The sequence below is a fragment of the Oscarella lobularis genome, chromosome 11 (genome assembly GCF_947507565.1).
Source record: "Oscarella lobularis chromosome 11, ooOscLobu1.1, whole genome shotgun sequence".
Classification (NCBI taxonomy): domain Eukaryota; kingdom Metazoa; phylum Porifera; class Homoscleromorpha; order Homosclerophorida; family Oscarellidae; genus Oscarella; species Oscarella lobularis.
In genome coordinates, this window is record NC_089185.1 from 2,970,312 (window position 1) to 2,988,126 (window position 17,815).

Sequence of the window (17,815 nt, forward strand, 5' to 3'; positions counted from 1 at the left end):
CGTTGGCGGCAGGCTGTCACAGGGGCGGCCGGCCGGTGAGCCACTCGTCGGTCGATGACGTCAAGTCGTGGATGCAACGCGTCGGTCTCGGCGATTATGCGGCCGTTTTCAAAGCGAACGAAGTCGATGGAGCTTGTTTGGAGCAAATAACTAATGACATGCTCAAGAACGATTTGAATGTGGCTGCTCTTGGAAACAGGCATCGCATTCAAGTTCTCAGAAAAGTGCAATTGCTTTTTGGAAACGTTAAGTAGTAGTAATTGTGTGTGCCCGTGCAAGCGTCGGCTTCTTTCCTTTTTTTTGCTGTCGTTGTTTTGCTTTCGTAATTTTTGTTTCCCTCCGTCGATCATCCGGGACGGCGATTTCGAGCACTCCTCCTCGAAAATCGAGAACAAGGACGGTGATTTGAAGGCCCTGACGACGCCACGCGCAGCTAAAACGGACTCTCTAAGACTCACGAAGAGTTAGTGGACGACTAGGCATCATTTCGTCGAGATTCGGACGAGTTTCTAACGTTTTCGCAACGGTCAGCGTCTCAGCACGCGCCTTCGATCTTTCTACGTAGTAACCATGGGCAGTGTCTCAAGCAAGTGTTCACACGCGACGTTTCCTCCAAGCGTGTTATTACGTCAGACCTTGATTTCCATTCTCTACTCGCACGTGGCATAACCATAGCGACGGGAGCGGACCTAAACGCGGTGGTCAAGCGGACGCAGGAACGTCTCCCTGCGCGGTGCATGTGGTTATATATTAGGTGAACGGACGCTGGTCTTTGACTGTTGTATATCATCGCTCCTGGCGAATTAGCAGAACACAGGCAATGCAGTTCTTCTTCTTTCTTGCTACTCTCTCGTTCATATTCCAATGGGGGGAAAGTACAAGTACGTGCCAAAATGCGAACCTCCGAGTCGTCTTGTCTGAAAAAGGGCCTACGGTCTGCATGTCGTTGAACGAGTACCAGAAACAAACTGTAGGCGTGAACGCAACGAAAGGAGAGGTTTGAAATCTTACTATATACCTACTAAAAGCTATCTACTCGTCACGGTTACGTATATATAGAAAGGAGAGAGGGGAGTCAACGGACAGAAGGTAGGTCTGGTTTTCCAGGCAGAGACAGAGGGGCATGCATGACATTTCCACTAGGGAGAATCGGGTGGGGCCATAGAAGGTAAGCATTTATATAATATGAAGTATGTTTATCGTAGTTAAAAAAAATAAGGAGGGCTTCATACAAACGGATCGTGTTCGTGCTTCTCTTGTATTGAACCGTGTCCGATTTCAAGTTCCAATGTTGTCTCGCTTAACGTCGGTGGGACGGTGTTCATGACGACTGTAGAGACTCTCGCCCAAGACCCTCACTCGATTCTCGCGATCATGGTCGCGAACAATCAAAGCGAACCGGACGGAAGTTATTTCTTTGATCGTGACCCCACCCATTTTCGCTACATATTGAATTATCTGCGAGCGGGGATACATTACCGACCCGATACCGATCTCGCGAGCAGGGAGCTGTTACTTGAAGCCAGATACTACAAAGTATCGGCAATCGTCCGACTTCTCAACCGGCCGTTCGCCGAAAGTACGATACTTTCATATTACAGCCAATATCAGAACGTCATGCTGTCGTGGCTTCAGGAAGATGGAATCAGTTCTGATTGGAAGCTCATTTACAGAGGAACGAGAGACGGCTTCGCTGCGTCATCTTTTCACACGTTCTGTGATAATAAGGGTCCTACAATAACTCTCATCAAATCGGTTGGAGATTGCGTATTTGGAGGCTACAGCGATGTTTCGTGGACTAGTAGAAATAATTATATCCAAAGTACGGACGCTTTCCTGTTTGCCTTTGTTTCTAATGGCCTGGGCACAACACCTTTTCGAGGGCGTCTATTCCAAAACTCTCAACATGCTATGTTTGACCACAGCTCGTACGGTCCAACGTTTGGATCTGGTCACGACCTTCACATATCAAGCGATAGTAACTCGAATGAAGCCAGTTACATGAATTGGGGATATACTTACGAGTTGCCTAATGGGTATACCTCTGGTGGCAGCGGCGGAACTTGGATTTGCGGATATAATTTTCAAACAATCGAAATCGAGGTCTTTGCACTGGCTTCCAGTAACTAAATCAGATGTTTCTGATTCGACAAACAGCATGTAACTGCTGACATGTTTTCACTTGATGTTGTCTTGTTGCCGTTCGTCCAAGTTGTCTGATTTCTCGATTTGATTTTTCTGCAAGCATAATTCAGTCGTTACTGTACTACCATTTGACTCAGCATGCAGTCTACCAGTCACCTTGATTCAACGAACAGGTTAATTTATTCATCGCATACAAACTAGATAACGCGTACATCAGACCATAGATCAGACCGATCAGACCATAGATCTATGATCAGACCAGTCATTCATAGTACGCGTGCGCGTGCAATCGCTAGACTATACGATGAAGACGCTAGCATTTCTACTCGTTCTCGTCGTGCAAACCAATTCGTTCTTCCTCCCGAAGATCCCTATTCCGACGCTGCCTCTAATATTCGATCCGGCGACTCCTGCCGTCAACAAAGCTACAAGTCTCCCAGACAATTTCGTCGCACTCAACATCGGCGGAACAGCGTTTCTGACGACTATAGAGACGCTCACTCAAGATCCGGACTCCGTCCTCGCGACCAAGGTTACAAGCGAACGCGATGTTACGGTACCTACTTCTTTGATCGTGACCCCACCCATTTTCGCTACATATTGAATTACCTGCGAACGGGAATATTTTACGATCCCGATAACGATCTCGCGAAACAAGAGCTCCTACTCGAAGCGAAATACTACAACGTTTTGCACATCGTGGATCAACTTGACCCGCCTTTCTCCAAAGAGAGTACCATACTTCCATATATCAGACGGTTCTCCAATCGTGGCTTCAGGAAGATGGAATCAGTTCTGACAATTGGGAGTTGATTTATAGAGGCACTAGAGATGGCTTCAATAAGGGTCCAACAATAACCCTCATTAAATCGGTAGGAGATTGCACATTTGGAGGCTATAGTGATGTCTCGTGGAGTAGTAGTAGCTCAGGGTATGTCCGCAGTACAGACGCTTTCCTGTTTGTCTTCGTTTCCAGTAGCCTAGGCACAACGCCTTTTCGAGGGCATGTAGTCAGAAACCCTGCCTGTATGCTATATATCAGGACAGCGGGTGGGGCCCAACATTTGGATATGGTCCCGACCTTCAAATTGCGGATAATAGTGACTCAAATACTAAGAGTTACCTGAATTGGGCATTCACCTACGAGACACCGGATGGCTACGACGGTGGAGAATGGGTTTGCGGGGTTAGTTTTCAAACAACCGAAATTGAAGTGTTTTCTCTGGCTTCCGGAGACATTTTGGATTGCCTGTCACTACCTTGCATATGTGTCACCTTTGATTTAGTTGTCAATGAGAGATGTCACTGAAGCCACTAGGATGGTTTGACTATTAATTAAGATCAATGATGCAACACATCACAAGCTCTAGCGCTCTACGCGTGATATGGAAGACTTCAAGATGGCGGCGCGGAGAAGAGCTCGTACAGTACTACTGTACGTGAAGCTCGAACAACGAGCGAACGAGTCAGGAAAAGGAAGAAGAGAACGACGGGACTCAATGTTTCTAAAGCGTTTCGATTCGTCGCGGAAGCGATATCTGCACGGCCACCCTGTCATCATTCATTCGATTTTAGTAGCGCACGTCGATCAAAGATGTCCGACGGCGAAGAAATGCGCAGAGAGGAGCCTAGCCGCCACTAAAGGGACCGATGCGTGCTGCAAAAAGCGAAACAAGTTTGCCTTTACAGTTCGAGACAATGATTTCGATCCAATTGGACGAGCGAAGCTGAAAACGAGGCTGGAAATGAAGATTCGCCGCATTGATGCCTGACGGACTTCTCGCGAAGACTCCATCGCGGACTCTAGTGGCATAATTTCGGCGAGATTCAGCCGAGGTCCCCAACCTTTTCCTCCAAATAAGCGTCCACGTTAATTAATTAGTGAATAAAATAACGCCATAAAATAAATAATAATATCAGACGTGAATTCCATTCTTTAAACATACAGATCGTGATTGACTCCTGGAGGTCATGCACACCTGGAAGTATAAATAAGACGGGGTTGGGTTAGACCTGTTTCATATCACTCCTGCAAACGACGGTGTAGGCAATGCAGTTCTTTCTCTTTCTCGCTACTGTTTCATCACTGATATTCGAATGGGGGAGAAGTACAAGCGCGTGCCAAAATGCGTTCCTCCGAGTCATCCGGTCCGCAGAAGGACCCACGGTCTGCATGTCGTTGAACCAGTACCAGAACGCAACGAAGGGAGAGGTTTGACACTTTACTACTAAACCTATGTACTCGTCACGGTCACGTATATATAGAAAGGAGAGAGGGGAGTCGACGGACAGAAGGTAGGTCTGGTTTCCAGGCAGAGACAGAGGGGCATGCATGACATTTCCACTAGGGAGAATCGGGTGGGACCATAGAAGGTAAGCGCTTATTTATATAATATGAAGTATATTTATCGTAGTTAAAAAAAACTAAGGAGGGCTTCATACAAACGGATCATGTTCGTGCTACTGTATTAAACCGTGTCCGATCTCAAGTTCCAATGTCGTCTCGCTTAACGTCGGTGGGACGGTGTTCATGACGACTGTAGAGACTCTCACCCAAGACCCTCACTCAATTCTCGCGATCATGGTCGCGAACAATCAAAGCGAACCGGACGGAAGTTATTTCTTTGATCGTGACCCCACCCATTTTCGCTACATATTGAATTATCTGCGAACGGGATTACTTTACAGTGATCAGCCCGATACCAATCTTGCGAGAAGGGAGCTACTACTTGAAGCCAGATACTACAACGTATCGGCAATCGTTCGATTCTTTAGCCTGTTCAAAAAAAGTGCTATACTTCCATATGTCAGCCAGTATCAGAGCGTCATGCTGTCGTGGCTTCAGGAAGATGGAATCAGTTCTGATTGGAGGCTAATTTACAGAGGCACGAGAGACGGCTTCGCCGCATCATCTTTTCACTCGTTCTGTGACAATAAGGGTCCTACAATAACTCTCATTAAAGCTGTTGGAGATTGCATATTTGGAGGCTACAGTGATGTTTCGTGGACTAGTAGAAATAATTATATCCAAAGTACGGACGCTTTCCTGTTTGCCTTTGTTTCTAATGGCCTGGGCACAACACCTTTTCGAGGGCGTGTATTCCAAAACGCTGGACATGCTATGTATGACTACAGCCCGTACGGTCCAACGTTTGGAGCAGGTCACGACCTTCACATTGCAAGTGATAGTAACTCGAATTCTAATAGTTACATGGAGTGGGGAAATACTTACGAGTTGCCTGATGGCTATACCTCTGGTGGCAGCAGCCGAACTTGGGTTTGCGGGGCAAATTTTCAAACAATCGAAATTGAGGTCTTTGCCCTGGCTTCCAGCAACTAAATCAGATGTTTCTGATTTGATGAACAGCCTGTAACTGCTGATATGTTTTCACTTGATGTTGTCTTCTTGCCGTTCGTCCAAGTTGTCAGATGTTTTTTTCTGCAAGCTTCAGTCGTTAGGTGCTACCATTTGACTTAGTATGCAGTCTACTACACCATGAGCATTGATACTACGAATAGGTTCATTTCTCTCGTATATTTTTAGATACCACATTCGACCAACCAGATATTTCCAGTCATTCGTACGTGCATGGGCGCGCAATCGCAAGACTAGGGGGAAAACAGCTTTTGAACGAAGTGGCCCCAGAAGCTCCAAGGCGCACCACGTCCGTTGGCGGCAGGCCGTCGCAAGGCGGCCGGTCGGTGGGCCACTAGTCGGTCGATGACGTCATGTACGTCGTGGATGCAACGCGTCGGTCTCGGCGATTATGCGGCCGTTTTCAAAGCGAACGAAGTCGATGGAGCGTGTTTGAGCAAATAAATAATGACATGCTCAAGAACGATTTGAATGTGGCTGCTCTTGGAAACAGGCAGCGCATTCTCAGAAAAGTGCAATTGCTTTTTGGAAACGTTAAGTAGTAGTAATTGTGTGTGCCCGTGCAAGCGTCGGCTTTCTTATATTCTTCCCTTTTTTGGCTATCGTTGTTTTGCTTTCGTAATTTTTGTTTCCCTCCATCGATTATCCGTGGGCACGGCGATTTCGAGCACTCCTAGCTCCTCGAAAATCGAGAGCCTGGACGGTGATTTGAAGGCTCTGATGACGCCACGCGCAGCTAAAACGGACTCTCTAAGACTCACGAAGAATTATTGGACGACAAGGCATCATTTCGGCGAGATTCGGACGAACGGTCAGCGTCTCAGCACGCGCCTTCGATCTTTCTACGTAGTGACCATGGGCAGTGTCTCAAGCAGTGTTCTCACGCGACGTTTCCTCCAAGCGTGTTATTACGTCAGACCGTGAGTTCCATTCTCTAGAGAGATTGGCTCGCACGTGGCATAACCATAGCGACGGGAGCGGACCTAAACGCGGTGGTATAGCAGAACACAGACAATGCAGTTCTTCTTCTTTCTTGCTACTCTCTCGTTCATATTCCAATGGGGGGAAAGTACAAGTACGTGCCAAAATGCGAATCTCCGAGTCGTCTCGTCCGAAAAAGGGCCTACGGTCTGCATGTCGTTGAACGAGTACCAGAAACAAACTGTAGGCGTGAACGCAACGAAAGGAGAGGTTTGACATCTTACTATATAACTACTAAAAGCTATCTACTCGTCACGGTTACGTATAGAAAGGGGAGAAGGGAGCCGACGGGCAAAAGGTAGGCCTGGTTTCCAGTCGGAGACAGAGGCGGCATGCATGACATTTCTACTATAGGGAGAATCCGGTGGGGCCATAGAAGGTAAGCATTTATATATGAAGTATTCTTTATCTTAGTATAAAACTAAGGAGGGCTACATACGAACGGATCGTGTTCGTGCTATTGTATTGAACCGTGTCCGATTTCAAGTTCCAATGTCGTCTCGCTTAACGTCGGTGGGACGGTGTTCATGACGACTGTAGAGACTCTCGCCCAAGACCCTCACTCGATTCTCGCGACCATGGTCGCAAACAATCAAAGCGAACCGGACGGAAGTTATTTCTTTGATCGTGACCCCACCCATTTTCGCTACATATTGAATTATCTGCGAACGGGATTACTTTACAGTGATCAGCCCGATACCGATCTTGCGAGAAGGGAGCTGCTACTTGAAGCCAGATACTACAACGTATCGGCAATGGTCCGACTCTTCAACCCGTTCAAAGATAGTGCTGTACTTCCATATGACAGCCAGTATCAGAACGTCATGATGTCGTGGCTTCATGAAGATGGAATCAGTTCTTATTGGAGGCTAATTTACAGAGGCACGAGAGATGGCTTCGGCGCGTTATTTTTCCACGCGTTGTGTGACGACAAAGGACCAACAATAACTCTCATTAAATCGGTTGGAGATTGCATATTTGGAGGCTACAGTGATGTTTCGTGGACTAGTAGAAATGCTTATATCCAAAGTACGGACGCTTTCCTGTTTGCCTTCGTTTCTAATGGCCTGGGCAGAACACCTTTTCAAGGGCGTGTATTCCGTAACTCTGCAAATGCTATGTATGACCACGATTCGTACGGTCCAACATTTGGAGGAGCTTACGATCTGCACATTGCAAGTGATAGTAACTCGAATAATAATAGCTACATGAATTGGGGAAATTCTTACGAGTTGCCTGATGGCTATACCTACGGTGGCAGCGGCCAAACTTGGATTTGCGGGTATCATTTTAAAACAATTGAAATTGAGGTCTTTGCACAGGCTTCCAGCAACTGAATTTAACGAAATACCTGTAACTGCTTGCATGTTTCTACTTGATGTTGCCTAGTCAGTTCATGTTGTCTGATTTCTCAATTTGGTGTTTGTCTGCTAGTAGAACCAAAATGCGATCCCTTGGGTCGTTTCGTCCGCAGAAGGACCGAAGGTCTGCATGTCGTTGAATGAGTACTAGGGCAATTTGAGTGAGCTTGGAAGCACGTTTATTTAGAACATAAAAGCTACGTACAAGCGTGCAGCGTAAAAAAAACGTCGATTCTGTCTTAGGTCGTTCGTTTCCTCCGACACATGCTATCCATGTCTCTCTTCTATTCGTGTATTTTATTCTTCATTTCCTAAAGAAAGAAGTTAGTCATCTGTCAAATAGTCGTTTTACGTACCTTTTCTACCTTTTCTGCCTTCTCTTCTTCCACGTGGTGTGGCCTGGGTAATGCCAATGCGAACGCATTGGAAAAAGGTACGTACACGGAGAGATTGAACAGATTTTATCTTTCTTTTTTTTAGATTTTCTCGCGCATCGAAGTCAGGAAATGAATACGAAGACGATCCGCAAGAGAAAATGCATGCACGCGGTAAGTATTGCGAAAACGAACGAACGAATGCATGCAGCACGCTCCAACGTTTTATTTGTGCAAAATACAGTTCGAATGCTTCGCAATAACGCCAGAAAAAGAAGAACACTTAGCGTGCGTACGAGTTTGCGTCGAAATCGTTCCTTGTAGAGTGTCTCGAGGCCGTTTTTGCCTACAGCGCACTGTCCGTCCGTCCCTACGCGATGGACGATTCGGATGCCTCGCAAATCGACGATCGAACTCGATTCGGCCGGCAAAATGACAATCCTTTTCCGTTTCAAGTCCGAAGAGACGATCAGCACGATCTCGACGATCGGCTCTTCGACGTAGAAACGATCGCCGTCGCCGGTCTCGTTTTTTCGTCATCGACAGCGACGATCGATCGCAATTCCGCGAACATTCAGTTACTCGTTATCAACAAATACCGGTAAGTAGGATATTGGTACATACTGTGGTCATGCAACTATATATGCGTTTACAGTTTGAGACAATGATTTCGATCAAATCGGACGAGCGAAGCTGAACAGAACACGAGGCTGGAAATGAAGATGCGCCACATCCATGCTTGAACGACTCCTCGCGAAGACTCTATCGCGGACCCTAGTGGGCAAATATGCATAATTTGGACGAGATTCAGCCGAGTCCCCCTCCAAGCCTTCACGTTAATTAATTAATTAATAAAATAATAATATCAGAAGTGACTTTCATTCTCTAGACGTACAGATCGTAATTGGTTCCTGGAGGTCGCATCCGGAAGTATTAATAAGATAGACCTGTTTCATATCACTCCTGCAAACGACGGTGTACCGGAACGTAGACAATGCAGTTCTTTCTCTTTCTCGCTACTGCTTCATCTCTGATATTTGAATGGGGGAGAAGTACAAGCGCGTGCCAAAATGCGTTCCTCCGCGTCGTCCCGTCCGCACAAGGACCCACGGTCTGCATGTCGTTGAACCAGTACCAGAACGCAATGAAAGGAGAGGTTCGACGCTTTACCACTAAACCTATCTACTCGTCACGATCACGTATATATAGAAAGGAGAGAGGGGAGTCGACGGACAGAAGGTACATAGGTCTGGTTCTAGTCAGAGACAGCCTGAGGCATTTTTTATTTCCGCTAGGGAGAATCGGGTGGGGCCATAGAAGGTAAGCATTTACCGGTACAGATATGAAGTTTTGTTTATCTTAGTCTTCTAAGGAGGGATACATGCTTTTATTAAACCGTGTCCGATCTCAAGTTCCAATGTCGTCTCGCTTAACATCGGTGGGACGGTGTTCATGACGACTGTAGAGACTCTCACCCAAGACCCTCACTCGATTCTCGCGACCATGGTCGCGAACAACCAAAGCGAACCAGACGGAAGTTATTTCTTTGATCGTGACCCCACCCATTTTCGCTACATATTGAATTATCTGCGAACGGGATTACTTTACAGCGATCAGCCCGATACCGATCTAGCGAGAAGGGAGCTGCTACTTGAAGCCAGATACTACAACGTATCGGCAATCCTTCGATTTTTTAACCCGTTCAAAGAAAGTGCTATACTTCCATATGACAGCCAATATCAGAATGTCATGATGTCGTGGCTTCATGAAGATGGAATCATTTCTGATTGGAAGCTAATTTACAGAGGCACGAGAAATGGCTTCGCCGCGTCATCTTTTCACGCGTTCTGTGACAATAAGGGTCCTACAATAACCCTCATTAAATCGGTTGGAGATTGCATATTTGGAGGCTACAGCGATGTTTCGTGGACTAGTCGTGGTGCTTATATCCAAAGTACGGACGCTTTCCTGTTTGCCTTTGTTTCTAGTGGCCTGGGCACAACACCTTTTCGAGGGCGTGTATTCCAAAACGCTGGAAATGCTATGTATGACAACAGCGGGTACGGTCCAACGTTTGGAGGCGGTTTTGATCTGTACATTGCAAGTGATAGTAACTCGAATTCTAATAGTCACATAAATTGGGGACATACTTACGAGTTGCCTGATGGCTATACCTACAGTGGAAACGGCCGAACTTGGATTTGCGGAGCAAATTTTCAAACAATCGAAATCGAGGTCTTTGCACTGGCTTCCAGTAACTAAATCAGATGTTTCTGATTTGATGAACAGCCTGTAACTGCTGATATGTTTTCACTTGATGTTGTCTTGTTGCCGTTCGTCCAAGTTGTCTGATTTCTCAATTTGATGTGTTTTTTCTGGAAGCTTTAGTCAGCAATTAGGTGCTACCATTTGACTCCACATGCAGTCTACCAATCACCTTGATGCAACGAATAGGTTAATTTATTTATCGCATGCAAACTAGATAGCGCGTACATCAGACCAGATATATTTCCAGTCATTCATAGTACGTGTGCGCGCAATCGCTAGACTATACGATGAAGACGCTAGCATTTCTACTCGTTCTCGTCGTGCAAACCAATTCGTTCTTCCTCCCGAAGATCCCTATTCTTGTTTGTCTTCGCTTCCAGTAGCCTAGGCACAACGCCTTTTCGAGGGCGTCTAGTCGGAAACTCGGCATATGCTATATATCAGAACAGCGGGTTTGGTCCAACATTTGGATATGATCCCGACCTTAATTAAAATTGCGGATAATAGTAATTCGAATACATGAATTGGGGATTTACGTACGAGACACCTGATGGCTATGACGGCGGAGAATGGGTTTGCGAGGTTAGTTTTCAAACGACCGAAATTGAGGTGTTCGCGGCTTCCGGAAAATAAATGAGACGTTTCGGATTACCTTGCATGTCTATTATAGCCAAGTCCTTGTCACCATTGATTCATTTGATGTGTTCGCGGCGGAGAAAAATTTGGTAACGCGCGTTAAATTTACGTTCTTTTCGTCCTCCAGGGTATGGAAACGGTTCCAAAGGATCTTCGTCAGCTTCGAGCCTGTTTGCTTTGCTCTCTAATAAAGGTATAAGACACTTGGCTTTGTTTGAGAGAAGGGGCCTCTTTTGGGGGTATTCGGTTCAAACTTGTTCTGGCGTACTCGCCGTATGCTGCCGTCTGTTCCGAAGACAGAACGTTTCTTTTCTAAGCGCAGAGGGCGTTTCCCCAGAGTTCAGGGGTTCACCGCTCGCTCCTCTCCCACTCGTGAATATTCGATTTAGAAATGTCAATCAATTACAGCGTAGGCTGGGTAGGCACTCGATCATCGCCATGGCTGGTAGCTCTCCCTCGAAAGACGCGGACGACTACGGTCTGGACGCACCAGTTCAGTGTTTTAGGCAGTGCACGGAAGTCATTGAAAAGGACGCAGGACTCGATCAGGTTAACCGAGCCGTGGACGAGCACGAGTTTTTGCTCTTTGCTGGTCTGGTGTACGCACATGGTGATTCGTCCGACTTCAAGACAAAGACCATGGCATGCATCGAAAAATTTTTCCCGTCTCTTCCTAATCTACCGTTTCGGCTTTCCAATGCGGTTAGCAGTCTACTTAATCTGAGAAAATCGTTTCTCAAGTCAAGCCACAGCCGTGCTGAAACAGTCTGCCATTTAGAAAGACTTCTAAAGGATTCCTGGGTGTTGCGCGAAAATACGAGTGCAATTTCGGGTCTTGAAGACTGTAAGGGTGACTTTTCAGCAAAAGCTTATTTGAAGGTCCTGCATATCTTTAATACAGCAGTCAAAGCTCAAAAAGATGTACCAAGCGAGTTTTCTATAGATATAGACTATTCGGTCTGGTATTATTGTAAGTTTTATGACAGCTGTCGAGATAAACTGACTTCAATGAAATCAAGGACCAGTTATAAGCATGGTCTCTTACGATGCCTGAAGGCGTATGATGCACTTGAGAAGTTGCTAGGGTACAATCCAACTATGATAAGGATGGAAAACGAGCTTCGAATGAGATCGCCTGAAACGACAGCTGCCGGTAAAGATCGCTGTGAAGACCACGAAGATATTAAAATCAAACAGATATCTGAGTTGAGGTGATTTGTGATCGTTGTGGGGAAGTTACTGTCTTAACCTTTCTAATTAACGGCATAGGGAAAGAGTTGCTAGTCAAATGCAAGAAATAGAAAAGCTTGAGGTAGCGTTTTCATAGACTATCGTACAAGTCACTGATGACCTACAACAGAGTTTGGTGCAAGAACTGCAACGTGAAAAAGAGGAGATGGGGAGATCTAAAGGCCCGAGGTACCTCGTTTTGCTTTTCAGAGTCGCGCCTCATTGACTGTGCTCTGTAGCATGGCTGAAATATCAGATCCTCGTCGTTCCAGCGAAGTTGCTAGGCGTTTTGATGATTTGTTTCTAAGCACCTTCTCCCTGTATGAAAACGTTGAAGAGAAAGACGGAAAAAAGTATAACGAGAGGCTATGGGCGGAGAGAACGCTGACCTTACTTGAAGTATAAGTGGTGGTGCATTGTTTAGACCTACTGTAGTTGCATTGAGCATGATTTAGACTGTCATTACCGCAGCGAAAGACAGACTTGCTGCTGAAGGAAGAAGGCTTGCGGAGCAATTTGACATTGCTCGCAACACGACAGAAATGAACAAAAAAGTGCTCGTATGTGCTCTGATTATTTGCAGAATTTCTTCCAGCAGAAGCCACGTTATATCTATCTTTGAGGTGATAGCTGTGCTTTATTTTAACAGTGTGATCATTGTCATTTTAGAACGTAAAAGGCAACGTTGAGAAAAGGCCGTGGTTCACGAAACTATCATCAGATACAAAGGAAGTAATTCGGCATTTTCTCAAACAGTGTGCACCAGTGTTCTGGGATGTGGTGCTCCAAAAAATTCCTTTATATCTTGACTGGTCTAAAGAGACCTTTGATCCTCATTGGCACACTCACGGATACGGCTCCAATGAAAAGAGTTTGAAAATCAAGTACTTCCTGTGGCCAAGCCTTATTCAAGAAAAGACTATGAAAGCCTTAGTCAAGGGCAAAGTGATAGCGGGTGACGACGAAGTTCCGGAAGCTGAATTCAATTAGCGTGAAGTGGATAATCTTATTTGTTAGATTGACGTAATTTTGATTTCGTAATTAGGATTGTCTGACAGACTGACAGATTGACCGACATCGAAAGTAGATTAGCTCGAGAAGATTGGAGCTGCGCATCGTCGTAGCTACCGTTTATTTAGTGCAGTAATCCCTAGCCGCTGACAATGGCTTCGAGTCTTATAGAACCCATCTTTTCCGATGAAGAGGATGCTGCTGAGTACGGTTTCGATATGCTGCGGGAAAAGCGTGAAGGCCCCGTTGTAGTGGCGATTGACATCGGGACGACATTTAGCGGCTACGCTCTTTCTTTCTCCAGCGATAAGTATGCAATTTTTGCGATGAAGACAACCGATCCCAATCGTCCGCGGAGTGGCCGTCAATCGACGAAAGTGCCCACGACTCTCCTGCTAAAACCGGACTGCAGTTTTCATTCTTTCGGTCACCAAGCACTCGTGCACTACAATCGAGAACTTGACGAGAGTGAACAAAAGGAATGGCTTTATTTTGAACGATTCAAAATGAAGCTTCACTCTCAGAAGGTACCGATACGGGCTTCAACGAGCGTGGGACTTAACGGCTGCTTTCTGCGTAGAAACTGACGAGACAGACGCCCGTTTCCGCTGCAAATGGACGCGAGCTGCCTGTGGGAACGATATTTGCTCACGCCCTCCGTCACTTCAGGAACACGGCTTTAGCAGAGTGCAAGGTGTATGCAGGAGCTGAGCTGAAGGATACCGATGTTCAGTGGGTTGTCACAGTGCCGGCTATTTGGGATGGCGGTGCCAAACAGACGATGCGAGAGGCAGCTTACGCGGTACAAGCGTACTAAAGCTGCAGCGTTCTTGATTAGATTTTTTATTTTTCAATAGGCCGGGCTAGCTTCAGAAATGAAACCAGAAGCAGTTCAAATCGCCCTGGAACCGGAATCGGCGTCAATCTACTGCAAGTCGCTAAAGCGCATCGGAAGATCCAGCGAAGATGCTCAATATGTATGCGAGGCCTTCATGGAAGGATCGACGTATCTCCTTGCAGATTTGGGTGGCGGCACAGCTGATGTGACCGTGCACAAAGTTTCGTCCACCGGGAAAATGAAAGAACGTCATCGTGCCACTGGAGGTGCTTGGGGTGGAACCTACGTTGATCAGAATTTTGTCAAACTCTTAGAGTCAATATTCACCAAAGACTGGATAAGGTCTTACAGAGATGAAAATCCAGGTGACTGGGTTGACTTGATGACGGTAAAGTTTGAAACCAGCAAGCGCTTGGCTTCTGCAAATTCAACAATGTATGTTGAATTTCCTCACTCCTTTCATGATTTTGTTAGAGAGAGCGGGTCGTCTATCGAGAGATGCATCAGTTCTGCAAAAAATCCTAATTTGAAATTCTCTCGTGGTTCCTTAGCAATGAAGTACGCGGAAGTGAGGAAGTTGTTCAATTCTGTATTGGACAACATTGTCGTTCATTTGAAATCAGTTATTAAGAAAGTGGGCGGGGTTAACTACATTATACTTGTGGGCGGCTTTGCAACTTCTCAGCTGCTGCAAACCCGCATTCGCGATGACTTTGAAAAGTCCTTGAAATTGCGCGTTATTATTCCGCCAGAAAGTTCTCTTGCTGTTGTCATGGGAGCAGTTTTGTTTGGACATGATCCTACCCAGATTTCTTCTCGTTGCTGTCGATACAGCTATGGTACTGACTACATTGATACTCGGTCAGTTAAGAGAGATTGGAAGTTTCAAACGTATGTCAAGAAAAACCAAGAAATTGGTCTAAATGACAAAGTCACCCATACCTTTCGTCCCTTATATGCTGAACAAACAAAATGTAAATTTGGTGTGTATGAGTCTGATAGCGAGAACCCTGTAATGATAAATGAGCCAGATGTAAGAGAAGTTGCAAGTTTCGTTCTTCCAATGCCAGATACTAGGAAAGGACTTGACAGAAAAATATTCACAACAATGCTATTTGGCTTGACTGAAATTGCAGTTGAGTCACTAGACGAAACAAGTGGAAAACAGATTGGAGGAAACGTTCAATTGGACTTTTTGAGCTAAATTTTCCTGTTCTGAAAAATTCGTTGGTGTTGTTGTCAAGACATTTTTCAATTTTGTGTTTGTATTGTTGCAGGTAGAATAAGCATGAACCTTTGCAACCATTTTAGCTCTGACAATAACACGGATTGTAGAGTATACAATCCGTGATAAAAATGTGTTTAGGCTTATATCCGGGACATTTTGATTGCTTCTCTGATTGGTTCGACTCAGACATCCGGGACGGGACAGAGCATCTTCAACGCTCGATTTCAAAAAAATGGCGAGAAAGAAAGGCGCTTGCCCTTTCGAAAACGTCCCGAACGGCCTAACCGACGACATAGAAGACATCCTATGCGGCAATAGCAATGCCCACCTCTTCGCAATGTCCCTCGACGTCATCGAACAGCTAAAAGATCGCTGGGAGACTCACTACGACTTCATGGACGACTACGTCTATCAAGCATTCGAAACGTGCGCACACACGCATCATTCCGACGCCCGTCGATCCTTTTATCTAGGCGAAAAGCCCTTCCGCGCACGCCGGGCGTCAAACGACCCCAAACGCGCAGTCGAAAAAAAGCGAAAGACAATCAACGCGATCGAATCACTCGCCAGCTATTCGGCGACAATTCGCCGCCCGTCGACGACGATCGCGAGACGGAACCGTCGAGAAAAGTCGTCAAATTCGACGACGAAACGAAGGAGAACGAGAAACCGAAACAGCGACGCGGAAGAAAAAACGGTTGGATTGAAGAGTGTGACGCGCGAGATTACAAAAACGTTTTTTTCAATTAGGAAAGAAAAATGAAAAGATGGTAGAGGAGGAGATGTCTGAAGATGTAGATGAGAGACCGTTGGCGTCGAGCGTCGATGAGGAAGAAGACGACGTCGTTTTCGTTTGTATGACAACGGGTCATGATAACGATAGTAAGGAGGCGTATATGTTACCTTGAAACTATTGGTATTACGTGATCTTTTTTTTAGCCGCGGTGGAGAATTTTGTTGAAGGAAATGATGTTGCTGGGGCTATTGTTGATGATGGAAAAGGTGTCCCTCTCCCCCTTGATTACCTATGTCTCATTTAGTTTTATTTCTAGAGATGAGCGACAAGGAGAGTCTGAAAATGAGTGATGCTGCGCCTGATGATGCTGGTATGAATACGCGTTGTATTGATGATTTTTTGTTTGGAAATGTGCCCGTTTGCTTCTTTGAGGAGATCAACTTGCGAGCGAAAAGAGCGGCACTGAAGACAATGACGCTATGGAGGAGGCAAGTGGTAAGCCAAAAAAGAAGCCCAAGAAGAAGGGAGGCAGGGCACCGAAACGAAAGAAGAAAGGCCGCGTAGTTCGTAAAGCTGCAGATGATAAGGAAGAGTCGTCGACTGCAGATGAGAATAGGGCACAGGCAGACTTGCCTGCAGCTGAAGAAGAAGCAGAAAGAGTTGTCCTTTCTGGCGGCACAATGACTGAGAACAAGGAGGAATCAATCGTTGCTACCACTGTAGGTGATGATGACACAGAATCCATTGTGAAAGAAACGGAAATGAAGGTTGACGAAATGGAGAAAGACTCTGAGCTCCTGGCAACGGAGAATGAGCATATTGAGAGGGATCTGCAATCGTGGCTTCAGGAAGATGGAATCAGTTCTGACAATTGGGAGTTGATTTATAGAGGCACTAGAGATGGCTTCAATAAGGGTCCAACAATAACCCTCATTAAATCGGTAGGAGACTGCATATTTGGAGGCTATAGTGATGTCTCGTGGAGTAGTAGTAGCTCAGGGTATGTCCGCAGTACAGACGCTTTCCTGTTTGTCTTCGTTTCCAGTAGCCTAGGCACAACGCCTTTTCGAGGGCATGTAGTCGGAGACCCTGCCTGTATGCTATATATCAGGACAGCGGGTGGGGCCCAACATTTGGATATGGTCCCGACCTTCAATTGCGGATAATAGTGACTCAAATACTAAGAGTTACCTGAATTGGGCATTCACCTACGAGGCACCGGATGGCTACGACGGTGGAGAATGGGTTTGCGGGGTTAGTTTTCAAACAACCGAAATTGAAGTGTTTTCTCTGGCTTCCGGAGACATTTTGGATTGCCTGTCACTGCATATGTGTCACCTTTGATTTAGTTGTCAATGAGAGATGTCACTGAAGCCACTAGGGTGGTTTGACTATTAATTAAGATCAATGATGCAACGCATCACGAGATCTAGCGCTCTACGCGTGATATGGAAGATTTCAAGATGGCGGCGCGGAGAAGAACTCGTACTACTGTACTGTACGTGAAGCTCGAACAACGAGCGAACGAGTCAGGAAAAGGAAGAAGAGAACGACGGGACTCAATGTTTCTAAAGCGTTTCGATTCGTCGCGGAAGCGATGTCTGCACGGCCACCCTGTCATCAGAGATTAA

General features: G+C 45.9%; 7 protein-coding genes across 12 annotated transcripts; all 7 read left to right on the forward strand.

The window, feature by feature from the left end:
• The first annotated feature begins 382 nt into the window (after window positions 1-382).
• On the forward strand, window positions 383-2,306 carry LOC136192755 (uncharacterized). The gene is made up of 4 exons (XM_065981456.1): window positions 383-997; window positions 1,060-1,089; window positions 1,144-1,168; window positions 1,220-2,306. Exons 1-4 carry the CDS (start codon window positions 821-823, stop codon window positions 2,128-2,130), a joined length of 1,143 nt encoding a protein of 380 aa, XP_065837528.1. The 5' UTR covers window positions 383-820; the 3' UTR covers window positions 2,131-2,306.
• Window positions 2,307-2,453: 147 nt separating this feature from the next.
• On the forward strand, window positions 2,454-5,485 carry LOC136193082 (uncharacterized). The gene is made up of 4 exons (XM_065981873.1): window positions 2,454-4,357; window positions 4,411-4,440; window positions 4,494-4,518; window positions 4,575-5,485. The coding sequence occupies exons 1-4, from the start codon at window positions 4,196-4,198 to the stop codon at window positions 5,483-5,485; spliced, it is 1,128 nt and encodes a 375-aa protein (XP_065837945.1). The 5' UTR covers window positions 2,454-4,195.
• A 733-nt stretch (window positions 5,486-6,218) lies between these two features.
• LOC136192705 (uncharacterized) lies at window positions 6,219-8,084 on the forward strand. The gene is made up of 4 exons (XM_065981393.1): window positions 6,219-6,712; window positions 6,771-6,800; window positions 6,857-6,881; window positions 6,929-8,084. Exons 1-4 carry the CDS (start codon window positions 6,536-6,538, stop codon window positions 7,837-7,839), a joined length of 1,143 nt encoding a protein of 380 aa, XP_065837465.1. The 5' UTR covers window positions 6,219-6,535; the 3' UTR covers window positions 7,840-8,084.
• Window positions 8,085-8,552: 468 nt separating this feature from the next.
• LOC136192579 (uncharacterized) lies at window positions 8,553-10,647 on the forward strand. 2 transcript variants are annotated; one of them, XM_065981226.1, is made up of 6 exons: window positions 8,553-8,838; window positions 8,893-9,072; window positions 9,127-9,393; window positions 9,447-9,476; window positions 9,533-9,557; window positions 9,610-10,647. In XM_065981226.1, exons 3-6 carry the CDS (start codon window positions 9,232-9,234, stop codon window positions 10,497-10,499), a joined length of 1,107 nt encoding a protein of 368 aa, XP_065837298.1. In that variant the 5' UTR covers window positions 8,553-8,838; window positions 8,893-9,072; window positions 9,127-9,231; the 3' UTR covers window positions 10,500-10,647. The 2 variants fall into 2 exon arrangements, with proteins under 2 accessions (XP_065837298.1, XP_065837297.1); XM_065981225.1 differs by having other exon boundaries at window positions 8,893-9,393.
• Window positions 10,648-11,245: 598 nt separating this feature from the next.
• On the forward strand, window positions 11,246-13,513 carry LOC136192702 (uncharacterized). Of its 4 annotated transcripts, none has more exons than XM_065981389.1 (7): window positions 11,246-11,334; window positions 11,531-12,352; window positions 12,411-12,453; window positions 12,502-12,560; window positions 12,611-12,770; window positions 12,827-12,994; window positions 13,041-13,511. In XM_065981389.1, the coding sequence occupies exons 2-7, from the start codon at window positions 11,580-11,582 to the stop codon at window positions 13,359-13,361; spliced, it is 1,524 nt and encodes a 507-aa protein (XP_065837461.1). In that variant the 5' UTR covers window positions 11,246-11,334; window positions 11,531-11,579; the 3' UTR covers window positions 13,362-13,511. The 4 variants fall into 4 exon arrangements, with proteins under 4 accessions (XP_065837461.1, XP_065837462.1, XP_065837460.1 ...); XM_065981390.1 differs by having other exon boundaries at window positions 11,250-11,334; window positions 11,564-12,352; window positions 13,041-13,513; XM_065981388.1 differs by having other exon boundaries at window positions 11,256-12,352; window positions 13,041-13,367; window positions 13,417-13,444.
• A 15-nt stretch (window positions 13,514-13,528) lies between these two features.
• LOC136193083 (heat shock 70 kDa protein 12A-like) lies at window positions 13,529-15,424 on the forward strand. Its single transcript, XM_065981874.1, has 3 exons — window positions 13,529-13,909; window positions 13,963-14,184; window positions 14,240-15,424. Exons 1-3 carry the CDS (start codon window positions 13,535-13,537, stop codon window positions 15,422-15,424), a joined length of 1,782 nt encoding a protein of 593 aa, XP_065837946.1. The 5' UTR covers window positions 13,529-13,534.
• Window positions 15,425-15,658: 234 nt separating this feature from the next.
• Window positions 15,659-17,596, forward strand: LOC136192919 (caldesmon-like). 2 transcript variants are annotated; one of them, XM_065981674.1, is made up of 6 exons: window positions 15,659-15,874; window positions 15,922-16,145; window positions 16,199-16,330; window positions 16,388-16,450; window positions 16,501-16,554; window positions 16,617-17,596. In XM_065981674.1, the coding sequence occupies exons 1-6, from the start codon at window positions 15,681-15,683 to the stop codon at window positions 17,348-17,350; spliced, it is 1,401 nt and encodes a 466-aa protein (XP_065837746.1). In that variant the 5' UTR covers window positions 15,659-15,680; the 3' UTR covers window positions 17,351-17,596. The 2 variants fall into 2 exon arrangements, with proteins under 2 accessions (XP_065837746.1, XP_065837748.1); XM_065981676.1 differs by having other exon boundaries at window positions 16,620-17,596.
• The last annotated feature ends 219 nt before the right edge of the window (window positions 17,597-17,815 follow it).